Source organism: Chanos chanos, chromosome 16 (assembly GCF_902362185.1).
Source record: "Chanos chanos chromosome 16, fChaCha1.1, whole genome shotgun sequence".
Lineage (NCBI taxonomy): Eukaryota > Metazoa > Chordata > Actinopteri > Gonorynchiformes > Chanidae > Chanos > Chanos chanos.
In genome coordinates this window covers 2,960,417-2,986,811 of record NC_044510.1, presented here as the reverse complement: position 1 = coordinate 2,986,811, position 26,395 = coordinate 2,960,417, and the positions used below count along the sequence as shown (strand labels likewise).

General features: G+C 41.8%; 1 protein-coding gene and 7 non-coding genes across 8 annotated transcripts in view; 4 read left to right on the top strand and 4 right to left on the bottom strand.

The window, feature by feature from the left end:
- Nucleotides 1-1,960: 1,960 nt before the first annotated feature.
- trnae-uuc (transfer RNA glutamic acid (anticodon UUC)) lies at nucleotides 1,961-2,032 on the top strand. The gene has a single exon. It is a non-coding gene; the product is annotated as a tRNA-Glu (tRNA).
- A 1,152-nt stretch (nucleotides 2,033-3,184) lies between these two features.
- trnae-uuc (transfer RNA glutamic acid (anticodon UUC)) lies at nucleotides 3,185-3,256 on the top strand. The gene has a single exon. It is a non-coding gene; the product is annotated as a tRNA-Glu (tRNA).
- Nucleotides 3,257-3,929: 673 nt separating this feature from the next.
- On the top strand, nucleotides 3,930-4,001 carry trnaq-uug (transfer RNA glutamine (anticodon UUG)). Its single transcript has one exon. It is a non-coding gene; the product is annotated as a tRNA-Gln (tRNA).
- A 1,323-nt stretch (nucleotides 4,002-5,324) lies between these two features.
- trnar-ccu (transfer RNA arginine (anticodon CCU)) lies at nucleotides 5,325-5,397 on the bottom strand. The gene has a single exon. It is a non-coding gene; the product is annotated as a tRNA-Arg (tRNA).
- A 1,398-nt stretch (nucleotides 5,398-6,795) lies between these two features.
- Nucleotides 6,796-6,868, bottom strand: trnar-ccu (transfer RNA arginine (anticodon CCU)). The gene has a single exon. It is a non-coding gene; the product is annotated as a tRNA-Arg (tRNA).
- A 2,382-nt stretch (nucleotides 6,869-9,250) lies between these two features.
- trnar-ccu (transfer RNA arginine (anticodon CCU)) lies at nucleotides 9,251-9,323 on the bottom strand. Its single transcript has one exon. It is a non-coding gene; the product is annotated as a tRNA-Arg (tRNA).
- A 1,101-nt stretch (nucleotides 9,324-10,424) lies between these two features.
- trnar-ccu (transfer RNA arginine (anticodon CCU)) lies at nucleotides 10,425-10,497 on the bottom strand. The gene has a single exon. It is a non-coding gene; the product is annotated as a tRNA-Arg (tRNA).
- A 10,933-nt stretch (nucleotides 10,498-21,430) lies between these two features.
- LOC115829366 (rho GTPase-activating protein 26-like) overlaps nucleotides 21,431-26,395 on the top strand; it is a 66,191-nt gene continuing 61,226 nt past the window's right edge. The window contains 1 exon segment of the mRNA XM_030793458.1: nucleotides 21,431-21,675. Within this exon segment, the coding sequence (XP_030649318.1) occupies nucleotides 21,522-21,675 (154 nt within the window). The 5' untranslated portion in view covers nucleotides 21,431-21,521.

Sequence of the window (26,395 nt, the reverse complement as noted above, 5' to 3'; positions counted from 1 at the left end):
TGGATGCTTACTAACTTCCTCTTCCTTGACCCAAATCTGCAGGAACACCTTTACAATGACTAAAAATACCAACCTACAACTCATACAGTACAAGGTAATCCACAGAGCACACATCACTCAGCACAGGATGTATAAAATGGGACTCACAGATGATGACACTGCTCATTAAACACCCCAGACACCTACCTCCTCTCAACCTGGCTATGCCCTCCAACTCAACGTTTCTGGAAACAAGTCATTCAGTACTTTGGCTTTTTATAGATTTGCCCGCCAAATTGTTGTAGTGGGAGCCGATGTTCTGTCTCAACTGGTTTCCAAGCTAACTGGTTCCTGTACATGTTAACAACAGGACAGTTGACCACTGTGTTAACAGCAGCAGTTGTGGTCTGCTTCAGTCACCAGATTTGTCAAACATTCACAAACATATTGCAATTTTCCAGAAACCACTAGAAATCTCTTGTCATCTTACAGAAGCACGATACCTTCTCTTGTGTGACCCCAACAGGTGTAAGAAATAAAAACTCTAAGCCTTTGGCTTAAGCGAGCTTTAGTTTGGCTTTAAGGTGACTTGAGCCAGCTCAGCTCAGTTGAGTGTTGTTGCAGTGGGTTGGAGGACTGAGATGAACACACTTTGGGCTTCTACTGCATCTATTTCATGGTCTGTGCTTCAAGTGAGTGAGACAGACTTGTGTAGAGGAGAGATGAGAATGGTTCTTATAAGGAATCCAGTTGAGAGTATGTTTATTTTTCCCACTTCCAAAACTGATGGAAGAACCCCTAGCCACCAGATGTCCTTGCGTCACTTCAAGCATACAAAAGAAACAGAGAACACATCTTCTGTTCCTCTAATCCTACAAAGAGCTTCACATCACCTCATGATCTGCACCATGACTGGGACTCCCTTGGCCCATGACACAATCCCATGTGGTAAGTGTTCTTGACTCTGAATCCAGTGATCCCAGTTCAAATCTCAGTGGGACCTTTGCCAGCCTTCTGCCATGGCAAGGTATGCTTTTCCCTCGTACCCGTACAGCTGCTCTGCTAGCCTAAAATGACAAAAAGGGATGTCTTGTCAGGTCCACTCCAGTTTAATACAAGATTGTGTTTGTGGATGTATATATATTTATGTCTGAGAAAAATATAATTACAAGAATTACATTGCTGCAGTTACAAATGACCATCTATGATTATGGTGGTTAAAGTGGGATGCAGTATGTAAGATTGTCCAGTGATTGGAGTTGTGCGTTGTTGCATGGCTCTTGACTGGGTGTCAGGCTCATACGTGGTCAGGATTCTTGGAGAAAAAAAGTTACATTGTAGCCTGCACCATTTCAATTGTACATCAATTTTATTAAATTCACAGTTCAAAGAAAGAGAAAGATCGAGATTTGACATTGAAATATGTGGTTACAGCTAGAAGAAATACAGGCTGCAGTTAGAAGAATGTGTACAAATAACTGTCACACATGAAGATCTGGTTAAAGAGGAAACTGCCTGTGTATTTTGTTTTAGAACTAGCTACTTTCCTTCACTTTTTACAGCCTCACTCAGACAATCCACTACATCAACGCGTATTTCAAGATGTGATCAAAACCTTGAGCCTAACATTGTATGATTTTGTGCTGTTGAACATCATAAACAGGAAGTCTGGCAGATTCAGCATCAACACCAAGGGCCGCTGGAGGTCCCACTGAGATTTGAACTCAGATTACTGGAAAGTCCAGAGTGCTAACCATTACACCATGGCACCACCAGAGGATACCTTCCTGTGTAGCCCCATAAGCTTCTTGTGCTCCTCCATCAGCGCAAGTGAAGGCACAACCTACACAAACTTATGTTTTAATGGTTAAGTTAACAGGCGTATCAATATCACTGCCCCATCATTAAGGCATGAATAGATTTGACTATAATCACAACTGTGTGTCACTGATGTGGCCTGGCTCTTACCACTGTGACAGGGTCCCATATGGTCTAGCGGTTAGGATTCCTGGTTTTCACCCAGGCGGCCCGGGTTCGACTCCCGGTATGGGAAAATGTTTTCGTCGAGCAGCTGATTAATCTGATGAAACTTTTTCTAGTCATAGTTTACCTGTCTGTCTTGCTCTGTGTCGAGCACCCTTGTTCTGTGGTCCTTGTATTGTCTCTATACCTGACTGTAACTCCTGCCTCGTCTCAAACTGTTTCTTGTGTCTGTATATATATATCGAAAATGAAGTAATTTGTTTCGCAATGGCACAATCAAATCCATATCCTGCCGCAGTATAGCCTTTGTTCCACAATGACCATGCTTTGATGCTTGGATGATGCTATGCAGGGAACCTACCTGACAGCAGGCCCAAGCTCCAAAGTTCTGCAGCAGCAAGTGATTCCATGGTGTAATGACAGGCACTCCATAATCTCAGTTCAGCTATCTAAGTACAAATTTCAGTGGTACCGTTGTCACCCGTCTGCCATGATAAGGTTTGCTATTCCCCTTGCACCTTTACACCTTCTCTGTTAACTTCAAACAACATAAAATGAATCCGTGTGAACTGCATCCACTGACCTGAATGAACATATAACTTTTCAGCTTCACTAGTTTTCAGTCACCACAAGTGCCAGCTGTATCACCAGTCAGAATAGGTTAGTTGTCAATTGAAACCCAAAATGATGTCATGCCTCCTGACACATCATGCTTTTTCCCGACCCCCCAAATCAGTCTTTCTGGCCAAGCACAGTTCTTCTTGAACCAAACTATGTTTAGCTCAAGAGCCAACTATCTCAGTCAACAGAGAAGGCTCCAAAAGTCTATCAGGAGGTATTATGTTTCTCTGGGTTTCAGCTGACAGCTGAACTGAGCTTGTGTTTATGCAAGTGTACATTTCCACTTGCAATATATGGAAGGGAGCTTTGGATACACAGCCTCAAGGGGAACGGTGCAACTAATATTGCAAAGTATTTCATTGGGATTTGATCACAGAATTCAAACCGCAGAGGTGCCATGCCTGACTGGCGTTCTACAGTCAGACAATGAGTATTTGAGAGTGTTTCATTAACCACACAATTTCAAAACCCACTTTGAGACACTTGCAGCATGTCTCTTCCCAAATATTTATGGTATACGCAGCGGCCTGGGAAGATATGGTCATAATCTGCTGGGTCAGAGTCATCTGATTTTATCCTGGCTCCTGCCTGTGGTGAAATGTCCCATATGGTCTAGCGGTTAGGATTCCTGGTTTTCACCCAGGCGGCCCGGGTTCGACTCCCGGTATGGGAAAGCACTTTCACCAAAGGAGCAGCTGATGAAACTGATGATACTTTTTCAAGTCATAGTTTACCTGTCTGCCTTGCTCTTTGTCGAGCACCCTTGTTCTGTGGTCCTTGTATTGTCTCTATACCTGACTGTAACTCCTGCCTTTTGTGTTAAACTATTTCCTGTGTCTGTTCCCTGGTCTACCCCCTAATATAAGACTTATGGTTCACTACACATGAACCCAGTCTCTAGCACGGTTTGTGATAGTACCATAATTCTTATGAGTTCAGCATGCTACATATAGTGTATGTATGCATACATTATATCAAAATTATATCGAAATAAGATGCACAAATACACATTTACATGACACAGTGTTATACTGACATGATATTTCAGATTTAATGTTAGTTTAACACACTGTTTATCCTGTTGTTATTAACCAAGTTCCTTTTGAGCAGCCAGAGCAGCTGGTGTGCAGAAATCTCAGTCAATGCACTCATGTGTCAGGCATGATGTGTCAAGAGGCAGAGCTGGTATTCACACTGAGCTAAAAGGGCGGGTGAAAACCATGGGCAACCCAGCCCCAGTGGACTAATGGATAAGGCAATGTCCAGCACTGTCCAGCACTGTGGATGTTTCAATGGTGCCATGCAGAGCACAAAAATGATAGCAGGCCCCAAACAGGACAGCAGGTGGTTCCATGGTGTAATGGTTAGCACTCTGGACTTTGAATCCAGCGATCCGAGTTCAAATCTCGGTGGGACCTTTGTCAACTTCCTTCTGTGCTTGGTGTGCTATTCCAGTTGTACCTTTAGCTGCTCTGCCAATTTCATATGACAGAAGGGAATGCCTGTGGAGGATCTGTTTGTGACCTGTTTCTTCTTGAATGCTAAATGGTTTCGCCTAACTTTTTTCGTAGGTTGCTGTGATGTATTGCTCGCAGCTAACTTATACAGTCATGTTCGCTGCAGTAGACCAGGAATCCTAACTGCTGGACCATATGGGAGTTTCATATAGAGAGAAGAGCCTCGCAACTGATGTCTCTAGGTGCATTTACATGGAGCCTAATATTCCATTAATAATCGTATTCAAGCTCAATTGGAATGAAAATGCTTCATGTAAACACTCCGATCGGAATGAAATACCCCAATCCGATCAAGAACTCAATTGGATTGAAAGAGGTGGTGTAGATTACTGACAATCCGTTTGACAGGAAAATATTAACCATGTAAATGCTCAATCAGATTGTCTTCTGCACTTGGAACTTTTTGCAAAGTGCGCAAAGTAATGACGTATTGACGTTTCGCTATGCATGACAGAGTTTAAAAAAACATAGCGGACAGTGTGGGAAATTTAACACGTTTGTGTTAAACATTCTCAAAGGATTAAGAATTGTCGAGCGTCTAGATGGGCGCAAATCCCGCAACAATGAGCTGTTTAAGCAAGTTTGGGAGAATATTACACGCAGAGATGATGTAATTGTTATTAGAATTATAAGGTTATAGTTGTCTTAAGTAATTAACTGATCAAATCACTGACCTCAAGTAAAGCTATCGCTGCCCCGGCTCTTTGTAATACTTGAAAGTGAGGGTTCTTTTGACCACTCTACCATTATTTATTTCTGTGTATGACCGGCTTAGTGATTTTTATATAGCCTTCGAGTACATCGCACAGGTTGGCGAAAGGTAATTTCTTAGCATTTGCAATGAATTCTGATTGTACGCTTGTGACATGTTAATACACACAAACTATCTGATCGCTTTCATGTAATCAGTACATTCGGAATCAGCAACCGGAATGATTTCAGTCCAAATGATAAAAATGCGTGCATGTAACCTTAGCCTCTAACCCATTCCCTGTTGACTGGTGGGACTGAGCATACCTGAGCTAAAGAGATTCCCACAACGACCCAAGAGACCAGACTTCCAAGACACATCTGGGAAGCTCCACAAGGTGAGAGGCCAGACTTAGATTTAAAGATCTAAGCCAGGCTTAGATTTAAAAATCTGGCTAGCAGATGATGGCTTCGATCCATCGACCTTTGGCTTATGGGCCCAGCATGCTTCCGCTGCGCCACTCTGCTCACCAACACCCCAGATGGGACTCGAACCCACAATCCCTGGCTTAGGAGGCCAGTGCCTTATCCATTAGGCCACTAGGGCTGTACAGTTTCCTTTTTCTTGCATTTTTTACCCCGATGTCACCTCTGTTGCCAGTTGGAATGGGTCAGCCATCAGCTGAAACCCACAACAACCTCATGCTTCCCGACACAAGTGTTGCCATGACTCCCACTGGTGTTCTGTTGTGGAACTACAGGAGAAATCTCACTCCTGAGAACATTCAAACTGGAAAATTAAGTATGGCATACTTAGTTAATGACTGAAAACATTTAAAATGAAAGATTTCAGCACAAATAAGAGGGTGCCAGAAAATTATTAAAGACAAGCTGAGGTCCTCATCATCCAGATATTATACTCAATTTGCTCTTCAGTCCTGCAGAACATTTCTGATGATAGAGTGACTAAGAACAATACTTAATGACCATCATGGGTTCAGTTCCTATATGATCCCCCTATGGATTGAGCTCCATATGTATCAGAACATTGAACTTGTGATAAAGGTAGTTGAGGATCTATTAGCAGAGGAAACAGTATATTAAAGAGATAGCAGACAAATCTGAATCACAAATCACAAACAAAGTAAATAAACAGAAAATTTAGAAACATAGAAAGTGTACATCCAAATATAGGACAATTATCAAATCCAAAACACAAGATAAAGATCAGAATTCCAGTGAGCCAGCTCTGGTTCATACACAGGAACACAATACGTGGAATAACGGAAAGCGACAGCTCGATATGCATGCCTGGATACACAAAACAGTGACTGAGAAAAAAAATCCTTCTTACACTGGGAGAGGTCATGGACAAAATGAGCAACAGGTGGCACTGGTAATCAGGTGAGGCAGACAAGGCCAGATTCAGAGCTGGTGTGACAGAACTATCTGGTTATTTTCAACGTTTCAACATTTAACTCGTAATAACTGTTTTTTTTTTCACGAATGGGGCAAGAGACTGGATGCATGTACACTTAACTAGAAGCTTTATTAACAGGAGATTATACCAGGGAATAGACATGGGAAACAGGCTGACACAAGACAGGACTCACAGATGGGTTGACTGATAATACCAGGACTAGGGAACAATGATACTTCAACACAGAGCAAGGCAGACAGTTAAACTAGCTGTCAACCTGAAAACCAGGAACCCTCACTGCAAGACCATATGGGAGCTTCATATAGAGACAAGAGCCTCCCAACCGACGACTCTAACCTGTTCGCTGTCGTTTGGTGGGACTGAGCACAAAGGAGGGCCCAAACACGATCCGAGAGACCAGACTCTCGAGACACATCTGGGAAGCTCCACAAGGTGAGAGGCCAGAATGTATGAGCCTAGCTAAAGGCTTAGATTTAAAAGCCTGGCTAGCAGAGGATGGTTTCAATCCATCGACCTCTGGGTTATGGGCCCAGCACGCTTCCGCTGCACCACTCTGCTCACCAACACCCCAGATGGGACTCGAACCCACAATCCCTGGCTTAGGAGGCCAGTGCCTTATCCATTAGGCCACTGGGGCTGCACAGTTTTCTTTTTGTTTTGCCTTTTTTTTCCCCCGATGCCACCTCTGTTGGGTCAGCCATCAGCAGAAACCCACAACAACCTCATGCCTCCTGACACAGGTGTTGCCATGACTCCCACTGGTGTTCTGTTGTGGAACTACAGGAGAAATCTCACTCCTGAGAACATTCTATCTGGAAAATGTAGTTAATGACTGAAAACATTTAAAGTGGAAGATTTCAGCACCGATAAGAGGGTGCCAGAAAATGATTAAAGACAAGCTGAGATAAACTAAGGTTGTACGCTGAGTTGACAGAGTTTGAAATGAATGAACTCAATCAACAGGCAAGTCTTCACAGAAACCATAATTCCATAGGGCAATTACCAAATCCAAAACACTTCATAATAATGAAAAGTCCAATAAACCAGCTCAGATTCATACATGAAAGCAAGGGTACTCAACACAGACAGGTATGCCATGACTTCAGAAATTCTCATCAGTTTAGATAGATTAAGAACACTGGCTAGCAGAGGATGGTTTCAATCCATCGACCTCTGGGTTATGGGCCCAGCACGCTTCCGCTGCACCACTCTGCTCACGAACACCCTGGATGAGACTCGAACCCACAATCCCACACTCACTCACTCACTGCCAGCTCTGCCAGCTGTCTCCAGACATACCCTCCACTTAGACCATGACTGTCCCGAGCACTGTTGTTAGGGTGGAGGAAAACTGATCAAGTGCTGTCTCACCACATAATCTTGGCTTGCCTCCTCTGAACAGCACACAGAGTCACACAGACTCAGCCTTTCACTGTCTGAGGTGTCTTCACACCAGTTAAATGTATATTTCTACATCTTTCAAGACAAGCAGGCTAATAAGTTGGAGCAATGGAATTTCAACCAACATCTTATTTTGATATGAGAGAATTATTTCATATGAAGTAGGAAATGCAAGCAAACTGAGAAAAGACTTTGTTACTGCGACATAGAAATATCAGAGAATAATGAACTTGTGATAAAGGCACCATGGCCTTTCCAGAGCGGCTGCCATTACACCATGGGACCACTTACTGCTGCAGACCTTTGAGTCTTGGGCCTGCCATCAAGTCCCTGCATGGCATCATTCAAGCATCCGCTGGGCTGGTCATTGTAGAAAAAAAGGCTATACTGCAGCAGGATATGGATTTTATTGTGCCATTGGGAAACAAATTTTTTCATTTTTTGAGATATATATATATATATATATATACCACAAATGTTTGGGAAGACACTTTGGATTATTAAGTCACGCCTTCCATTTGTAACATTCAAAAACACAAATTCCTAAGTTATAAAGTTCAACATTGGGATTGCAGCTTTTTAAATAACTGCCATGGGTTAAACACCTGTACGGGCAAGGCTTAATTTGTGCCGGATCCTGCCGGAACAGGACCTGGGACATCCCAGATTGGGACCGGCACCTATTTGATTGGATCCGGCACCTCCTTTGTCACTATCACAGTCTCTAAATAAATTTTGTGTGACATTTAATGTTATCTGTTCTGTCATTCTGTCATTTATTTGCCATTGAAGTTACTCACAAATCGCTTGTTTGTTCATTGCGCTGTTTGTTGCGTGCAGGTGCCGCGCTGTGATAGTACTGAGTGGAGGAGATCGACAGACATATAGACAGAACACGTCACTTAGTTCAGGTTCTTAGCCTGCTTGCTTTTCGTGGTTGTAATTAGAATTTTCGGCCCTAGTTCCGTTTTCCCCCCATTGTAGCAATCCACAGACAGAGAGGAAACCACAGGGAAGTGAACGGACAGTCTCCCCCTGCTGATTTTGAGTGATTATTGGGAATGCTCTGATAATGTACAGTGAGCCAGTCATTATTGGGAAATAAACCGGACAGGCTGATGCGGGACCTCGACACGAAGCTTATCGCACAGCTACTTACTAAAGAAATCAATATACAAAATATTGATTCAAAAATAATTTCACTGATTTAAAAATGACTTTATTGCTTCCGCTAAAAAAAATGGTCCATTAGCATCCATAGCAGTGGTCTGTTATTCATAGCAGCAGTCTGCTTTCCAGAAATAATAGACCGTAGAATGCCGTAACTGACCAGTCAGAATCGAGTATTCAACAAAGCCATGTAATAAATGTATATAAATAATGCTTTGTTTATGATGACAGTTTTGTTTAGTTTTAACAGGTAGTACCTAGGCACTGTCCAATGTTCCATTACTTTTTCTCTCCCCTAACCCGCCTGAACAGCAACCTCTCTGTGTTCTGGGATGTTCCTACAAATTAGGCTTAGATTTAAAAGCCTGGCTAGCAGAGGATGGTTTCGATCCATCGACCTCTGGGTTATGGGCCCAGCACGCTTCCGCTGCGCCACTCTGCTCACTATCACCCCAGATGGGACTCGAACCCACAATCCCTGGCTTAGGAGGCCAGTGCCTTATCCATTAGGCCACTGGGGCTGCACATTACTGTTTTTTGCCTTTTTTTCCCCACAACAACCTCATGCCTCCTGACACATGTGTTGCCATGACTCCCACTGGTGTTCTGTTGTGGAACTACAGGAGAAATCTCACTCCTGAGAACATTCTATCTGGAAAATGTAGTTAATGACTGAAAACATTTAAAGTGGAAGATTTCAGCACAGATAAGAGGGTGCCAGATAATGATTAAAGACAAGCTGAGGTAATAAACTACAGTCATGTGCTGAGTTGACAGATGACAAAGATTTCACATAGGTGAATTTTTAAAGGCATATTGGGCCTAGAGGTTCATAGGATCGTAACTGAGGTGAACAGTGCCGTAGTCCTCATCATCCAGATATTAGACTCACTTTGCTCTTCAGTCCTGCAGAACATTTCTGATGATAGTCATTTAATCTTGTTCTTAGTCAGTCTATCGTGAGTTCAGTCCCTATATGATCCCCCTATGGATTGAGCTCCATATGTACCAGAACATTGAACTTGTGACAAAGGTAGTTGAGGATCTATTAGCAGAGGAAACAGTATATTAAAGAGATAGCAGACAAATCTGAATCACAAATCCACAGTGAAGTAAATAAACAGAAAATTTAGAAACATAGAAAGTGCACATCCAAACATAGGACAATTATCAAATCCAAAACACAAGATAAAGATCAGAATTCCAGTGAGCCAGGTCTCACAGATGGGTGTACTGACAATACCACGGCCAGGGAACAATGATACTTCAACACAGAGCTCCAGTTAAAGGCAGACAGTTAAACTAGCTGTCAACCTGAAAACCAGGAATCCTTACTGCAAGACCATATGGGAGCTTCATATAGAGACAAGAGCCTACCAACCGACGACTCTAACCCGTTCGCTGTCATTTGGTGGGACTGAGCACAAAGGAGGGCCCAAACATGATCCGAGAGACCAGACTCTCGAGACACATCTGGGAAGCTCCACACGGTGAGAGGCCAGAATGTATGAGCCTAGCTAAAGGCTTAGATTTAAAAGCCTGACTAGCAGAGGATGGTTTCGATCCATCGACCTCTGGGTTATGGGCCCAGCACGCTTCCGCTGCGCCACTCTGCTCACTATCACCCCAGATGGGACTCGAACTCACAATCCCTGGCTTAGGAGGCCAGTGCCTTATCCATTAGGCCACTGGGGCTGCACATTACTGTTTTTTGCCTTTTTTTTCCCGCAACAACCTCATGCCTCCTGACACAGGTGTTGCCATGACTCCCACTGGTGTTCTGTTGTGGAACTACAGGAGAAATCTCACTCCTGAGAACATTCTATCTGGAAAATGTAGTTAATGACTGAAAACATTTAAAGTGGAAGATTTCAGCACAGATAAGAGGGTGCCAGAAAATGATTAAAGACAAGCTGAGGTTATAAACTAAGGTTGTACGCTGAGTTGACAGAGTCTGAAGTTAAAGAAGTCAATCAACAGGCAAGTCTTCACAGAAACCATAATTCCATAGGGCAATTACCAAATCCAATAAACCAGCTCAGATTCAAACATGAAAGCAAGGGTACTCGACACAGAGCAAGGCAGACAGGTATGCCATGACTTCAAAAATTCTCATCAGTTTAATCAGCCATTTGGTGAAAACCTTTTCCCCTTACGGGAGTCAAACCCTGGCTACCTGGGTGCAAAACAAGGAATCCTAACTGCTAGACCATATGAGACTTTGTCACACTGATAAGAGCCAGGCCACATAGGGTGACACTGACCCATTCCCTTTCCTCTGCCGGGATTGTGCCCACAGGGGCTAAAGGGGTCCCAGCCATAGGACAGACCACACTTTGGAAGCTCCACAAGGTGAGAGGCCAGAATGTATGAGCTTAGCTAAAGGCTTAGATTTAAAAGCCTGGCTAGCAGAGGATGGTTTCAATCCATCGACCTCTGGGTTCCATTTCTAACATTCAAAACCACAAATTCCTAAGTTATAAAGTTCAACATTTGGATCGCAGTTATTATATTAAATAACTGCCATGGGTTCAACACCTGTATGGGCAGGGCTTAATTTGTGCCGGATCCTGCCGGAACAGGACCCAGGACATCCCAGATTGGGACCGGCACCTGTTTGATTGGATCCGACACCTCCTTTGTCACCATCTAAATCTGTAAATAAATTTTGCGTGACATTTAATGTAATCTTTTCTGTCAATCTGTCATTTATTTGCCATTGAAGTTACTCGCAAAGTGCTTGTTTGTTCATAGTGCTGTTTGTTGTGTGTAGGTGCCGTGCTGTGATAGTACTGAGTGGAGGAGATCGATAGACAGACAGAACACGTCACTTAGTTCGGGTTCTTAGCCTGCTTGCTTTTCGTGGTTGTAAATAGAATTTTCGGCCCTCATTCCATTTTCCCCCCATTGTAGCAATCCACAGACAGAAAGGAAACCACAGGGAAGTGAAGGGACAGTCTCCCCCTGCTGATTTTGAGTGATTATTGGGAATGCTCTGATAATGTACAGTGAGCCAGTCATTATTGGGAAATAAACCGGACAGGCTGATGCGGGACCTCGACACGAAGCTTATTACACGGCTGCTTACTAAAGAAATCAATATACAAAATATCGATTCAAAAATAATTTCACTGATTTAAAAATGGCTTTATTGCTTCCGCTAAAAAAAAAAACGGTCTGTTAGCATCCATAGCAGTGGTCTGTTATTCATAGCTGCTTTCCAGAAATAATAGGCCGTAGAATGCCGTAACTGACCAATCAGAATCGAGTATTCAACAAAGCCATGTAATAAATGTATATAAATAATGCTTTGTTTATGATGACAGTTTTGTTTAGTTTTAACAGGTAGTACCTAGGCACTGTCCAATGTTCCATTACTTTTTCTCTCCCCTAACCCGCCTGAACAGCAACCTCTCTGTGTTCTGGGATGTTCCTACAAATTAGGCTTAGATTTAAAAGCCTGGCTAGCAGAGGATGGTTTCGATCCATCGACCTCTGGGTTATGGGCCCAGCACGCTTCCGCTGCGCCACTCTGCTCACCAACACCCTAGATGGGACTTGAACCCACAATCCCTGGCTTAGGAGGCCAGTGCCTTATCTTTTGTTTTGCCTTTTTTTTGGTGATGCCACCTCTGTTGTCAGTCGGAATGGGTCAGCCATCAGCTGAAACCCACAACAACCTCATGCCTCCCGACACAAGTGTTGCCATGACTCCCACTGGTGTTCTGTTGTGGAACTACAGGAGAAATCTCACTCCTGAGAACATTCAAACTGGATACTTAGTTAATGACTGAAAACATTTAAAGTGGAAGATTTCAGCACAGATAAGAGGGTGCCAGAAAATGATTAAAGACAAGCTGACTTACATATGCGCACACTGGGCAGCCAGTGGTGTCAGCTGCAGAGAGGGCTCGAGTTAGGCCAGTGAAGACTCTAGTGTCGCCCGCAGGAGAAAACAAATCCAAAAGAAGCAGGTTGACTAATCCGATATTTTATTTGAGATGAATAATCCTGTAGTTGCAATCCTTGGCTTTTGTTATAGTTCACGAGGATCGCTGGGGAAAAGTAGCATAGACAGTTCGTTACTGTGACCCACGGCAGACAAACATGCCAGCGTACTCCCTTACAGGAAACAGAAACCCTGAATGAGTTGAAAACATAGAGAACATAAAACCAGACTTAATGATCAGAACACAGGTGAAATTAGGCTTAACTGAGGAGAAACAGGTGCAACAAACAATTAAGTTATTAGCTGACTGAACCAAAGAAAACAAGGCACTGGCTAAAACAATGAAAACCTAAGTCTAAATGGCCACCAGAGGAAGGGAGTCAGAACCTGGGGCATCACAGGTATATTGGGCCAATCACTGTCCAAACTTCCGCAGGATGGCTTTATTATCATTTACTTCAATTTACAATTCAAGGACGGTACACAAATAATTAGCACCATACCAGGTGACTGACTCACTGCTGTTTCCTCCTCCAGCTCCCTTGAGGCATTCTTTTTTATACTTTAGGTTGAATAATCTATAATATTGTGTAAAATATGCAGTCTCTGTACTTGTCCCCAGACCAGTTTTGTCTGGCCTCACAGTTTGAAAAACTCTTCATCAGATCATGTATAGTTCCAATTGCTAAACAGCTGAATGCAGTTTTTTGAAGTGCCACTCAAACCAACTGGAGAAACTGTTGTAAAGACCTTTATAACTTGGCATGTAGGAATGCAGAACTTTTGACTGATAGCAAAGGCAGCCTTGAGGCAGGACAGGCAGAGTGTTGAGAGCAGAGATGCATAAAATGGCAGGATTACTTTGATGACTGTTAGCATGAACATAAACTTCAAGGTCTAAGATGTGAGAGGCACCTGTCAACAAGCTGTGTCTGGAGAGTTTGTGGTAACACTACAGGTCTACTTTACAGTCTCTTACAGAATCATCACCCTGTACTTGTCACATCCTCTCTATTTTCTTTCCATCATCAGGTAATGGACTTGATGTTACATGCCATTACTCACTTGATGGAAAATACATTCACTCGTTGTCCTGGGGCGAAATCCTTACAGCACTGATGTTTTCTGTGTCAAGGCTTTCGACCGGTAGACTACTTGTACAATCCAAAAAGTGTTCATGCAAATTTTCTGTACGTATTTTGAAAACAAACTATGATTTGCTTAAATATGCAGTGGAAGTATTTGCGCGGTCAGCATAGTCTCATTGTTGAGTAGGTTTTCAGACAATATCTTTGTATCCAAGCTCTTAACATTTGCCTGGCTGTACGAGTAAGCACCACATCTGTGTACAGAGCTTTGAGTAGATTACCAAAGAGTCCAAAAACCCTTTTCCTCTGCAGTATCTTTTGCCCAACCTGCACGCTTCACCGGCTGTATGAAGGTGTTAATGACATTGATATCATGACTCTTCTTTTCCCATATATTCATTCTCTGCTTGGCTGCTCCAATAAACACAGACATGGCATGTCAGAGCCATGAAAAATGATCAACTTGAGGCAAAACCCTCATGCTGAGTCAGCCAATGTTAAGCTTAGAGAGTGTCTTTAACGTGATGCATGCACTCGGTTTGGAGAGAGCGAGATGTGGGAAACTGTTAGAAGGAAAATGTGCCTAATGACTATTGTCATGATGAAGTATTAATATTATAGAGACCTGTGCTTGCTTCATTACTATATGCTGCAAAATGTATCTGTGTGTTAGAACAATGAACATTTATTATGTAGAAGACAAGGCTTCTGTGTGTCTGTAACACCTGGGAGCAAACACCAAGTATCCTGCACATGTCCTTGGACTTGTTTGCCTCACTGTGCGAAAAGCTCTGCCATCCTTAACCTCAGTGAGAACTGCACTTCATCTCTGAGGTGTGCTTCTCCCATGACCATGTAATAAAGGTAAATGATTCATCATATCTGAAGTTTGTTGTCTCTGAGAATTCGCAAACTCTCAATACAGGGGACTCCAAATTTCCCTTACAGAGAACAACAGAGCAGAGAGACTTGTGTAAAGGCCAGACACATTGGAGGCTCTGTTTTGGTGTTTCTAATGCTTTTGGGCATGTCTGGTTTTAGCATCTCTGTGACCCATGTCTATAAATGCACTAAGTGCTTTCAATAGATGCATCACACTGAACTGCTGTTACAGGTATCTTATGTTTGACAAAAGGATAAGTGCATCGATGCTGACATTTGTGTCCGGAGGGTACCGCTCTGCATGGGACAACATTCCAACGTTTTAAAAAGTAATAAATACGTTTTAAATGTAGGAAATAAAATTCTGAATGGACTCTATTTATGACAGCATTGACAGGAGCAACCCAAGTAAACACTCAGAAAACTATCTATCTCCACTTGGGAGACACTAAAAAAATAAACCCCTACACAATTTCTTTGAGTCGTATGCTCTCACGTTCCACAGCACGTGAAAGAAACTGAAAGAAACTCTTCTAGTCATTCATACCAGTGATGTAAATTATGTTTTCAGTGGGTCTACCAGATGCTGTACACACTAAACAGTCTGACTTGTTTATCAGTGTGTAATCAGCTTCCTATTTCTGCTGTACTTTTAAAAGAAAACTTTCTGCACCACATGCTTGTTTGACTTTCGGTTTGGGTGTAAGCTAAAAAAACATGTTTGATGATTGTCTGTCTCTGCTTTCTTAAAGTAGTCAAAGTTTGGGCTGGCATCTTTGTTCTCCCTAATTTTTTCCTCCACTGCCTCTGAAGAAGGACTATCATCAGCTTTAGAACAAATAAATAAACCAATTAGATGCAAGAGGAAGCTGGCTAAATGGGCTTTCTACTAAAGAAAACATTCTTCATTTTTAGACTTGGCAAAGCAATAAAAGATTTCCAAATAAAAGACACCCACCAAGCTGACGTGCCTATGCAATTTACATGATGACTTGAGTCTGTTGTTCTTTTAGTGCAAGGATACCAGATAAATACATTTAAAAATAAACAAATAGTTTAGCTATGCTCCAGCCAGCTAGCCAGCCGACTCTGATGTACTCAGTGTATGCTAAAAAAAGTTAACATTACACTCTCTTCTGTGGATACACTGCAGTTTCTGTTCTTTTGACTTGATGGTAGGACCTAGTTAATAGCCTTGACAGAGAGGTGGACAAGCTGCTAATGCTGGTGATACAAACAGCTGGACCACTGAGGGACCTTTTCCTCAGCAACTATAGCGCAATTAATGTGTACTTTCCTATATTTTTAATACACTCCACATTTTGCCATATGAATTGAATTACCACAACCTTCATCTGGAACATTTGTCTCACCCTCATCTCATCTTCGTCTGTGTTACTTATCTCATCTATAATATTTATGAATCCGAGGTATGCACTATACATTCCAACTAGATTCTGTAGGATGGATTCCTTCTGACAGGGTAAACAGTTGAACTCCTTTACGAAACCTAGGGCAGTACAGAGCACATAGCAGATCTGAACTTATGGTTATAGCCCCCTCTGCATCCAAAAATCATTATAGTGAATGGTTGCCAGAAGGAGCCTCTATGACAGAATAGAGATGCCATGCAATATTAATCCCTTATCACCAACAGTACTCATACGTGTTGACACTGCCTCTTGTACCTGCACATTTTGGAAAGCCCTGTGTGCTTCTGAGGGAAACAATGGATTGGGCCTCAGCAGAGCAGGTCTGGAATGGAGGTGACAACTTGCCGGAAATTCCTTCAAAATGATGCCTGCATTTGCATGCACGCCAGCCATATACAGCTGCTTTGGCTTCTGCAGAGACATAAATATTAAATGAAAAAAAAAAAAAAAATCTGGAAGTTTTTGTTAATATGCTCTTGAGAGAATCCCATATCCCTGTTGTGTGAATGTAGATCATAAACCGAAGCCGTAATTCAAAAATTCCTAACAGGTTCCAGCCAGGCGTTCTTCTCCCTCATGCCGTGGGTGCAAGCAGCTGCAGAGTGGAGGAGTGCCTTGTGTACACGTATATCTTGGACACGGATGATCAGGGCTTTTCCACTGTGGTTCCATAGGTTCTTGATCCTGCAAAGAAACCATCAAGAAAGTCTTAGAGTCAAGCACTAATCAGTAATGGATCATTTAGAATGTAATACTGACTACATTTTGCACAATGTTATAGTAATCTTTTCTTCTCTTCTCTACAAATTATATGCAATAAAAAGGCAGAATAGCCAATTAATATTTAAATGAATTAGCCAGTCTGTGAGAGAGACCAGAATTAGTGGAGTAGTTATGCCTTATCTGATTGTCAGAGAATAATGAAAGACACATCATGTTTACATATTACCAAACAAAACAGAAACTTTCATGGAGTTCACCAAGCTTCTTTATTATTCTCTCTGTAAGCTTGGTAGAGACCAAGATATTTTATGTATTCGCATAGCTACAGTAGCTCTTAATTCCTGTACACTCTCCAAAGACATTAGCATTTAATACAACACTAAGATTACAGTGTCATACCTGCCTACCTGGGTGATTTCTCTCTGTAGTGTTGACTTCAAGAAATTTCACGCTGGGCTCACAACCCCTAGTTTTACACGAAGAACTGCACGGGCCCTCTAAACACTGTAAGGTATGTAACGGAATGGTTCCATAAAAAGATCTTTCTTTCAACCGTTTAAATATGGACCATCTCTAGTTAGACAGATCTGGACTAATTTAAGGTCAACTTCACAACCTTGTTAAGTGGAAGAAAACAGTGAATCCAAGGTTCTTAGTCAATACCCAATTACCCAGTCCACATAGATTTGATACAGAAGTGGACACAGGGGTTACTTACTATTAGCAGCGTGTGCAGTATGACACAGCCTAATCCAACCCACAGGTTTTCTCGATTTTAGACAAACTTTTGCATTGAGTAGTTAGGCTCAGTCTTCCGTTTTCAGTTTCCGAGCCAAAGGCCACTTGAAACCCACTCACATCCTGCAGAGTGGGACTTCTGTGTATTTGTGTATTTGGTGACTGTCACTTCTTTTGTTCCATTCTTTGAAAGTGTCTGAACTGCCCTGTGACCTTTTTCTCCTTTTTTGTGTCTTTTGGTCTTCAGCCACCATTAGGCCCTAAATCCCTTGAGTTTTTTGGGACATTCACTACTTTCGTGGACTCCACACCATACTAACTTTTGTACTCTTGTATCCTTCCTGTGTCACATGTCTCGCTCTTGCACACCCTTTGAAAATCGTATGGTTATGCCAATAAATTCTTTTTTGTCAACTGAGCTGACATATATATTTTCTGTTTTGTATTAAGCAGTGCACTCAAGTAGCTGTAATTGTTCTCAGCGTGACTGATATGCAATTTATTGTTTAAATTTTATATAGCTGAACAAAGCAATTTACCCACTGTATTTGGATTTTGATTGAGTTTCCCTAGAAACCGCCCTGTCCTATAATGGAGTTTTTAGCATTCCACGGGCTCCGTCTTCAAACAAACTGTTTAGTAACAAAAGATGCTAATGTAAAAAACAGACTCTGACCTTGCTGTTTCCACTGTCAGAGGATTTTTGAGGTTTGATGTGCCAAATAGCAGTAGTCCCACTAATTATACCAAAATTGAATATTTACTTATCACCCAATTAAGACTTGGATTGTCCTCCTGTGAAACTGACAACACAAAACACTGCAGGATGTTGAGCTCTGTGCCCGTCAATTTCCTGTTTAAATAGAATCAAATGTTAAGTGAAAATTTAATACAGGCTTAGGGCGTTTTCTGTTACATCTGCCCCAAGCCTGCTGCGATTGCTGAAAACAGAAGAACAGAATATTGTTTTAGGTCCCACGTTTCTGCTCCAGTCAAGAGGTCTATATGCTCCTGTCCCTCCTGCCTGGATCTCCTGCAAGCCCCTATTCTGTGCCAGTGGCTCTCCTCTGATGCTGACTCAACCTGACTGTGGAACTGAGATCAACCTGTCTTTTATAACCGCATCATTATCTCAGTTTCAACTACAGTACAGCTAATCATTCTCGGCCATGATACAGTTTGTCTTAAAGTCAAACCTATTGATATGATCACTGCTTGGTTATCTAGTTAATCTATATCTGATACCACCTAGAGCTCCTAGAACCTCTGTATATTAACTCTTTTAAACTGTAAACAAACCATATACTGTAAAATCATTTTATAGACCATTGAATCTGGTTATTCTGGGCTCATTTTATACTGTAAATATCTGCTCTATGTGCCAGTCAGAAGAGGATAGGCTCTGCCTGCTAAGTCTTGGTTCCTCCCAAGGGTTCTTCCTCCTACTCACCTCACTAGGGAGTTTTTCCTTGCCACTGTCACCCTGGGCTTGCTCACTGGGGGTATAGGAACAGATCTCTGTAAAGCTACTTTGAGACAAATTTTGATTGTAAAGAGCGCTATGCAAATAAACTAAAACCTGAACTTGAACTTTTAGAAACTTTTTTGCTACTCGCCAGCTGTACTCAACCACGGGTATGGGCACCGGTGGAGTAAATGCGTATGCATTTAACACAAGGTAGCCCTCATAAACAACAACATGTGGTTGCATATTAAAGTAATTCTTATAATTCAGAGAAATGCAGGAATTTTTGACAGAGCCTCCTGCAGCACGTAGTCTGTGTAAAGCCACTTCAAAGCCTGGACTGACTGCAGGTGTTGCATAAGTTTGGCTGTGATGGGCTCACAATGAGTAATCAGTAAGAGAACAAACAGACAACAGTGATCTTTGAATATGTTCACAGACACATCAAAGTAAACAAACATTTAAGAAATGTTATTGGATAGAAAGCAACTGATAATACAGAGGCTCCTCCCACTACAGCTCAAATTACCGCCCCTAATAATCAATAAAACAGTGTAAATAGATCCAGTAACAGAAATTCTTAGTGCCACAATATACTCTATCTTTTTACCTCTGAAATAAATGTGAAAATGATCTAGTCGTGGGACGTTTCTTTTTTTTTTTATTTTGATGAAAGTTAAGAGCATGATCATGAAAGTTGATGCTAAACACTTTTTGATATTGATAGACTCTACACATTTACAAATAGTGAGTGTGAAATAATTACCAGTTTATTAAACAGTTCTGAACACGTGTGAATAAATTATTTTACTCAGCCATATTAATTATAATTGAGTACTCTGGATTGGGCCTGAAAAATAAGGATCAATAATAAATCTAAGATAAAAGACAACAAACAGCCATGGCTTTTAGGACTGAAAACGGAAAAGTCAATTTTGATTCCATGATGTTGCTCATGCCAAGGAGATGAGGCATTTGGAAATATTACCTGTATTGAGTTTTTAGCATAGTTAGCAGGCTACATGAAATAAATGAAACTAATGATTTCTTTCCTCAAATGTCATTGAATCTCCATGTTGGCTGAGAAAATCCTTCTGGGTTTTTTCAGCTCAGGAGACTGTGCTTCTGCAACACTTCTACTTCAAAAATAATGACACAAAATTAAACTTAAATTGCTTAAAAAACTTCTGTAGTTCTCGGCCGTCATCAGTTTTAATTTACCCTGTTCCTTTGATCGACACACTAATCGTGGTTTCACAGCCCAAGTAGCAGGCAACGACATCTCTTTCACATGCTCTTAGCTGAGCTAAGTGTGAGAAGTGAGATAGGTCTCTTAATTTGGAATGAACCACAAACCGAGGTTGCTGTAGGCCTATTTATTTTAAAGCAGGCGTGGACTTTTTTCCACTGAGAAGTACACATGCTAAATTTGGTCATCATTTTTGTCAGACTAATACATCCAAACACCAACAATCTATATTGTATGTATTATACTGTAACTGTAGGGGGCAGGATAAGGCAAGACTTAACTTACACTTATTTTTAGAGCAGGCAAAATTTTCATTTCATGCAAAACAGCACAAAGTCAAACCATCAATTTATTATTGCTCGAGAAAGGTAACGCCGAAGAAACAAGGCGTTATTTCAGTAACGACAATGGTTTGTTGCCTTCGCCGCTTGTCGTTTCTGTCACAATGCATCACAACGAATAGTGGCTTATTACTGTGGATAGCACCAAAAGGAGTGGCACAAAAATGTCATTTTATTGACCATACGATATTAAACAGGTCTTCAAAGTATTAAATTCCGGCATTCAGGATCCCCCGTTGATGAATTCCCCGCTCTGGAATGACCTCATCGCTCGTGACCAACCAACCCTTTGTTAACCTCTCTTCTTCCCGCACACAATGAGTGTGACTAGCCCTCTCAGATCGCGTTTTAGAACGCAGCAACGCTATTGGTTGAGAACTTGATCAATCATGGGATTATTTGTTTCAGGGTAGGTTGGTACAGACGCTGAGTGCCGAAGGAAGAAAGAAGTGTGCATTTAAAAACATAGGGAGGATTCCGTAATTACCGCGTCTCGTCTTTTCTGTCGTCGTTCCCTCGCGCTCATCAGCATGACGTTGTCATGAGAGACTTAGAGGTTTACCACAAAATATTCTGACACCTAGGTCGCAAGTAGTCCAAAAATCACTTTTTTAGAGTGCTGTCGTTAGTGTTGTCGTGAAATTCAGGGATGCAGTTTGGTTTTTTTTGAGTAAGCAGCATCCGTTAGTTACTAGTGTAGTTCACATTATTTTGAGTATGTAGTTTGCACTTAGCAAGTTACTCACGTTAATTTCGGTTATCTGCCTCCGCTGATTAGAATTAATTTCATAGGTTGTGTTTTTCCTGCCTTTTTCGCCTGTGCACTGTGGCTTCGGATTTGGACAGCAAATATGGGATTGCCTGCTTTGGAGTTCAGTGACTGTTATTTGGACAGTCCGCAGTTCCGTGAGAGGTTGAAGTCCCACGAATTGGAGTTGGACAAGACCAACAAATTTATCAAGGAGCTGATCAAGGATGGGAAGGCGCTAATTCAAGCACTGAAAAGTAAGATAAGCTGTCTGTTTGTGTGGATGAATAAAAGGAGGGGGGGGGGGATTTTTTCTTTTTGACACATGACTCTGCGAACACGATTGTGTTGAACAGGCGTGCATTCCTGTTGTCAACTCTGTGGTCTTTTAATCACATCACGTCTCCAGTCTAACATGGTACAGTTTGTGTCATACTGTTCTATTCAGATGGCCAATCTGTAGTTTGCTAGCCTAGTGGTTAGATACTACGTATGCATTTAAAAAAAAACTGGTTAGAGACTTAGTTTACGACAAGAATACTTTAAAGTTTGATGCCATCAGACACGGGAAAGAGACATAAGCACGTTTCAGTTGTGCTCCGTCAGTGACAATATCATGTCTTTTAGTCTCGCATTAACTTTTATTTTGATATCGACATAGGGCTAAAACATTTGAAACTTTTGTGTGCCCTGATGACATTAAGCTACACCTATGCCTTTAATTTCCACCCCATTCTCCACTGTATTTCAAAATTAACACACTGATCCTAAAAAGGCAAAGATCCTCACGCAGTGACCCCACTTAGAGAAGGCTGGTTCCCGTTGAAAATGAAGGAAAATTATGCCTAATACTAAGGTATAATGGAACCTGAGGTCGATGGTTGGTTACAAGGCCCCCAGTGACATGAGACTGAAATATTCCGGCAGTGACTTCATGAAACCGGAAAGAGGAATGTGACTTTGAGATTCCCAGGCTGTCAGTCTTTCCAGTTTTTGACAGAGTAACTGTCCGGGCAAGTCCTAATTTCATAAGAACCGGATTGTAACTTCTTGCGGTGTGGCGGTCAAAAAAAGTTGCGGAAAATCTGCCGTAATGTTTACACAAGGGCCAAACTGTGACTGTCAAATACACCATTTTGGTCTATACTATTTTACCTTCATCTGTCAAATATGAAATGTCGCTGTCGCAATCATTTAGATGATAGTAGTCTGTGGTGATAGCAGTCTATGAAGGCCGTCACTCAACTTCCTCAAGTGTAAACATCAGCAGCTGAGCGCAGCGGTCTAGAGTGCAGTGGTTGTTTTGTCAACGCGGGAGAACCTATCATTAGAAGCAGGAGATGAAGGGATTCGCCATCTAAGCCCAGACGTGAATTCATGATAATTACCATGTAACAAACACCAGTTTCGTTCTCCTGATTCTGCATAAATAAATTCCTCTTTCTTGGTTGGCAGTCCTCTCCATTTATTACGTGAAGATTTTGAAAGAGTCGACTGTGTAAACGCACTCAGCCCCTCATGTTGTGTGAACACAGATGTTAAAGCTAAGAAATAAGCACTGCAATTTAAGATTAAATATAGAGTGAAATTTAGATTCAATATAGAACGAATGATTTTCCTACTGTGATTTGCTGACCAGGCTGTTACATTTGAAAGACTTTTATGCCGTGAGCGGGAGTCTAAGACCCTTAAATTTGTAACATTCACACGTACGATTAATGCAACTTTTATGCATATTTAGATGAATAAATTTAGGTTAACCATCAGATAATTCAGACAATGAAAGTGGAACTTGTTAAGCCAACAGCGGATAACACAAAGGGCTGAAATGGATCTGTTTTCATATCAGGATAGCCTTCATGCTTTCAGTTTAAATTTGTCAGACAAGTATAAGGTATGGGTGGCATTCACTACATTACATGGAACCAGCACTACCATGTGTGGGTCCAGATCGTCTACATCAGCCCGGAGCTAGACAACTGAACGGCAAGCCAATCAGAACTTCCCCAAGGGTGGAAGCTCCACTTGACTTGTCCTTATTCACTCATGAAGTCCTGAAGTTGCAATGCACTTTCCTCTCTGTTCCCACCTCTCAAAAAACATGTGTTGTGCATTTGAAAAAAAAAAAAAAAAGAGAAAAGAAAAAAGAAAAACATCAAAATGATCCTTAAGAAGTCGTGCACGCCCAGAGTTTGAACAATATCGCCTCTGTTTGAGAGGGGTGTTGTTGTGGAGTGCGGTGTAAAGCCGAAAGCTTTCGGCGGCCTTTATCCCACCAGTGACTCATTCTCTGAGGTCTTTTTTTCTCAGTGAGAAGTGGTCTCACGTCGAACGGTCAGGAAGGTCTGTTCCGGGCCCAGCCGTGTCCCTCGGTCTCCAGTCTGAACGGCTGATGTGATTGACGCCTCCGACGCTGTCAGCGACGGATGAGGTTAAAGAAAAACGCCAAAGACTCTTAGCTGTGACTCGAACTGTGACTCATGGTTCGAGAACTGCTCTGAAAGAGTCAGAGCCATGGAATGCGTTCAGTCAGACTGGACACTGAGGGTCTTGTCAGCCTTACAGCCAAGTAACAGTTATGTCAATTTCACCCAATAAATTCACGGGGCAGTTATGTATGTGGTCCAAATAGATTTGACGGGCCCTGAATTTTCTTTTTCACACGATTTTTTTTCTTTTTTAACACACCTTCTCTTTTTGACTTGACCTGTCTGAACATAGGAGGCTCTTTTTGGGATTTTCGATGATTTGCTCGTGGAGAGCAATAGAGGATAAAACGAAATTGAGATATTTTGTGTGTGTGCGTGTGTGTGTGTGAATGTGTGTGTGTGTGTGTGCATGTGCATGTGTAGACCTACTTTCAGCTATGTCCCTGAGGGTCCAACTCTCTCAGCTGAGTGCATCAGAAGAGAACAAAGACAAGAGAGCGTGTGTGTGGTGTGTGTGTGGTGTGTGTGTGTGTGTGTGTGTGGGAGAGAGAGAGAGAAAGAGAGAGAGAGAGGGTGTTGGGGAGCGTAAAGAATGAGGTGGAGAGGAGAAAAAAATGAGGCCAACCCTGAGCTTCATTATCATTTTAACTCATAATCTCAGGCTAAAGTCTGGTCGTGACTTTACGTCGGCAGATGTTCAGTTCTCTTACGCCTCTCTTAAGCACGAATAAATTGAGATTATTGTCTGTACCATTAATGTATGTGATCACCAAATCCTGCAAGATTACATGTAGGCCGTTTACAATATGTACCCCTATTCTCTGCATTAATGGAGATTTACTCATGATACTGATATGCTCTATAGTCTAGTCTAAAGAATAATGAGACACATTACAGTACTATTCAAAACACTCTGATTTAAAAGGTCCATCTGGCAGGTCAGTAGAAATTATTTAAGATCAGCGCATGGTAAGATACAATACACCTTACATGTAAATCTAAATGTAGGACGGTCAGTGTAAGGTTACGCTGTAGTGTTAGCATTACACAATTACACCGAGGTCACAGATAAGTCTTTTGGCTTCATTACAAGGACTAATACCGAGAGAACAATAAAATGATATTAAGCCATTGTGTGATTGTGCTTGTAAGAATGGTTCTACCTGTTAGGGTGTTCTTTGTGAAATTTGAGACTCGTGTCATGCAACGTTTTCACCAAAGAAATGCGGTCGTTGCCATGGTTCCCAAAGAACCCTCTAGAACCTACAACAAAGAGAGTTCCACTGGCTTCAGAACAACTATCTAAAAAAACCCCAAAAAGGAAGTCTTTCTTTCTTAAGAGGGGTTTCAAACCTATTTACCCAAAAATGGATTTTAAAGGTTGTTTGTGTCTTTGGTTTCAGTATATACTACTAGGGGCCTGCATCTGGTACAAAAAGAAAAAAAAGAAAAGAAAAAAAGAAATCCAGTAGGACACAGTTTTCTGTGGTTCCCTCTCTCCTGCTCTGACCATGAAAGAGGAAATCCGGATCACGACTGGACGTGAATGTTTTATTTTGGGGACCTTTTGCTCAGCTGAACTTGGCACAGTTCAAATGACAAGAAAAAAAAAAAGCTAACGCTACATTTTTGTTTTCTGCTCTCACTGGTGGAAAACATGCCTGAGGAGTTCCACACTAGCTTCCTCCCCTTAAACAACGTCAAGCAGAAGAGTTTGTATTTGTTTTTTGTTTTTTTCCAGGGAAGACAGTTTCATTCACGCTTAAATGTTTATCGGTGTGTGGTTTCAGGCACAGTGGTGCAGGGCGAAGCTGAACTTTTGAATGAAGCTTTTGATCTGTTGAAGCATGTTGTCAAAGGTTTACTAAAAAAAAAAAAAAAAAAAATCCTCTTTCCTAGCCCTCCCAATTCCAGACACACACACGTTCGCGTGCACACACACACACACACGCTCGCGTGCACACACACACACACACTCACTCACTCTCTCTCACACTTCATTGACCCGGTCAGAGGGCTGTGTTCCAGTATAGTAGTGTACAGCTGGGTGATCTATAAAGGCACCTTCATAGTAAACTGTCTGACACAGGCCAAAAATGATGGCTTTATTAGCAGCCTGTTGTCACATGTACAACCACAATGAGGAGGATAACCATAACACTGAGATATAGTACTGAAGAACTGCTATGTAGATTCCCAGCCTTTTAGCACGGAAAGTAGACTAGAGCATCCTTAACAGGATGAGTCGACAAGCTTTGCTGTTTTTTTTTCCCCCCTGTCTTTTCTTTCTGTTGGTAAACCCAGTGGATGTACGTTAACTTAGACCTGACGGTGAACTTTGTTGACTCGGGACTTTGTGGAGGTTTGACTCGTAATCTCTGGGAAGCTCGTTTTATTTTTTTTTTCAATTAGAGGGTTAGCGACAAAGGTGAAAGGTCAAAAAGAGGTGACTAGAGGGCAAAGTCTGGTATATACACAGACTCACGTACCGTGGAGTGACACGTGTGGTCGCTGCCTTTTTAAATAGAGATAATTACAGATAGCTTTA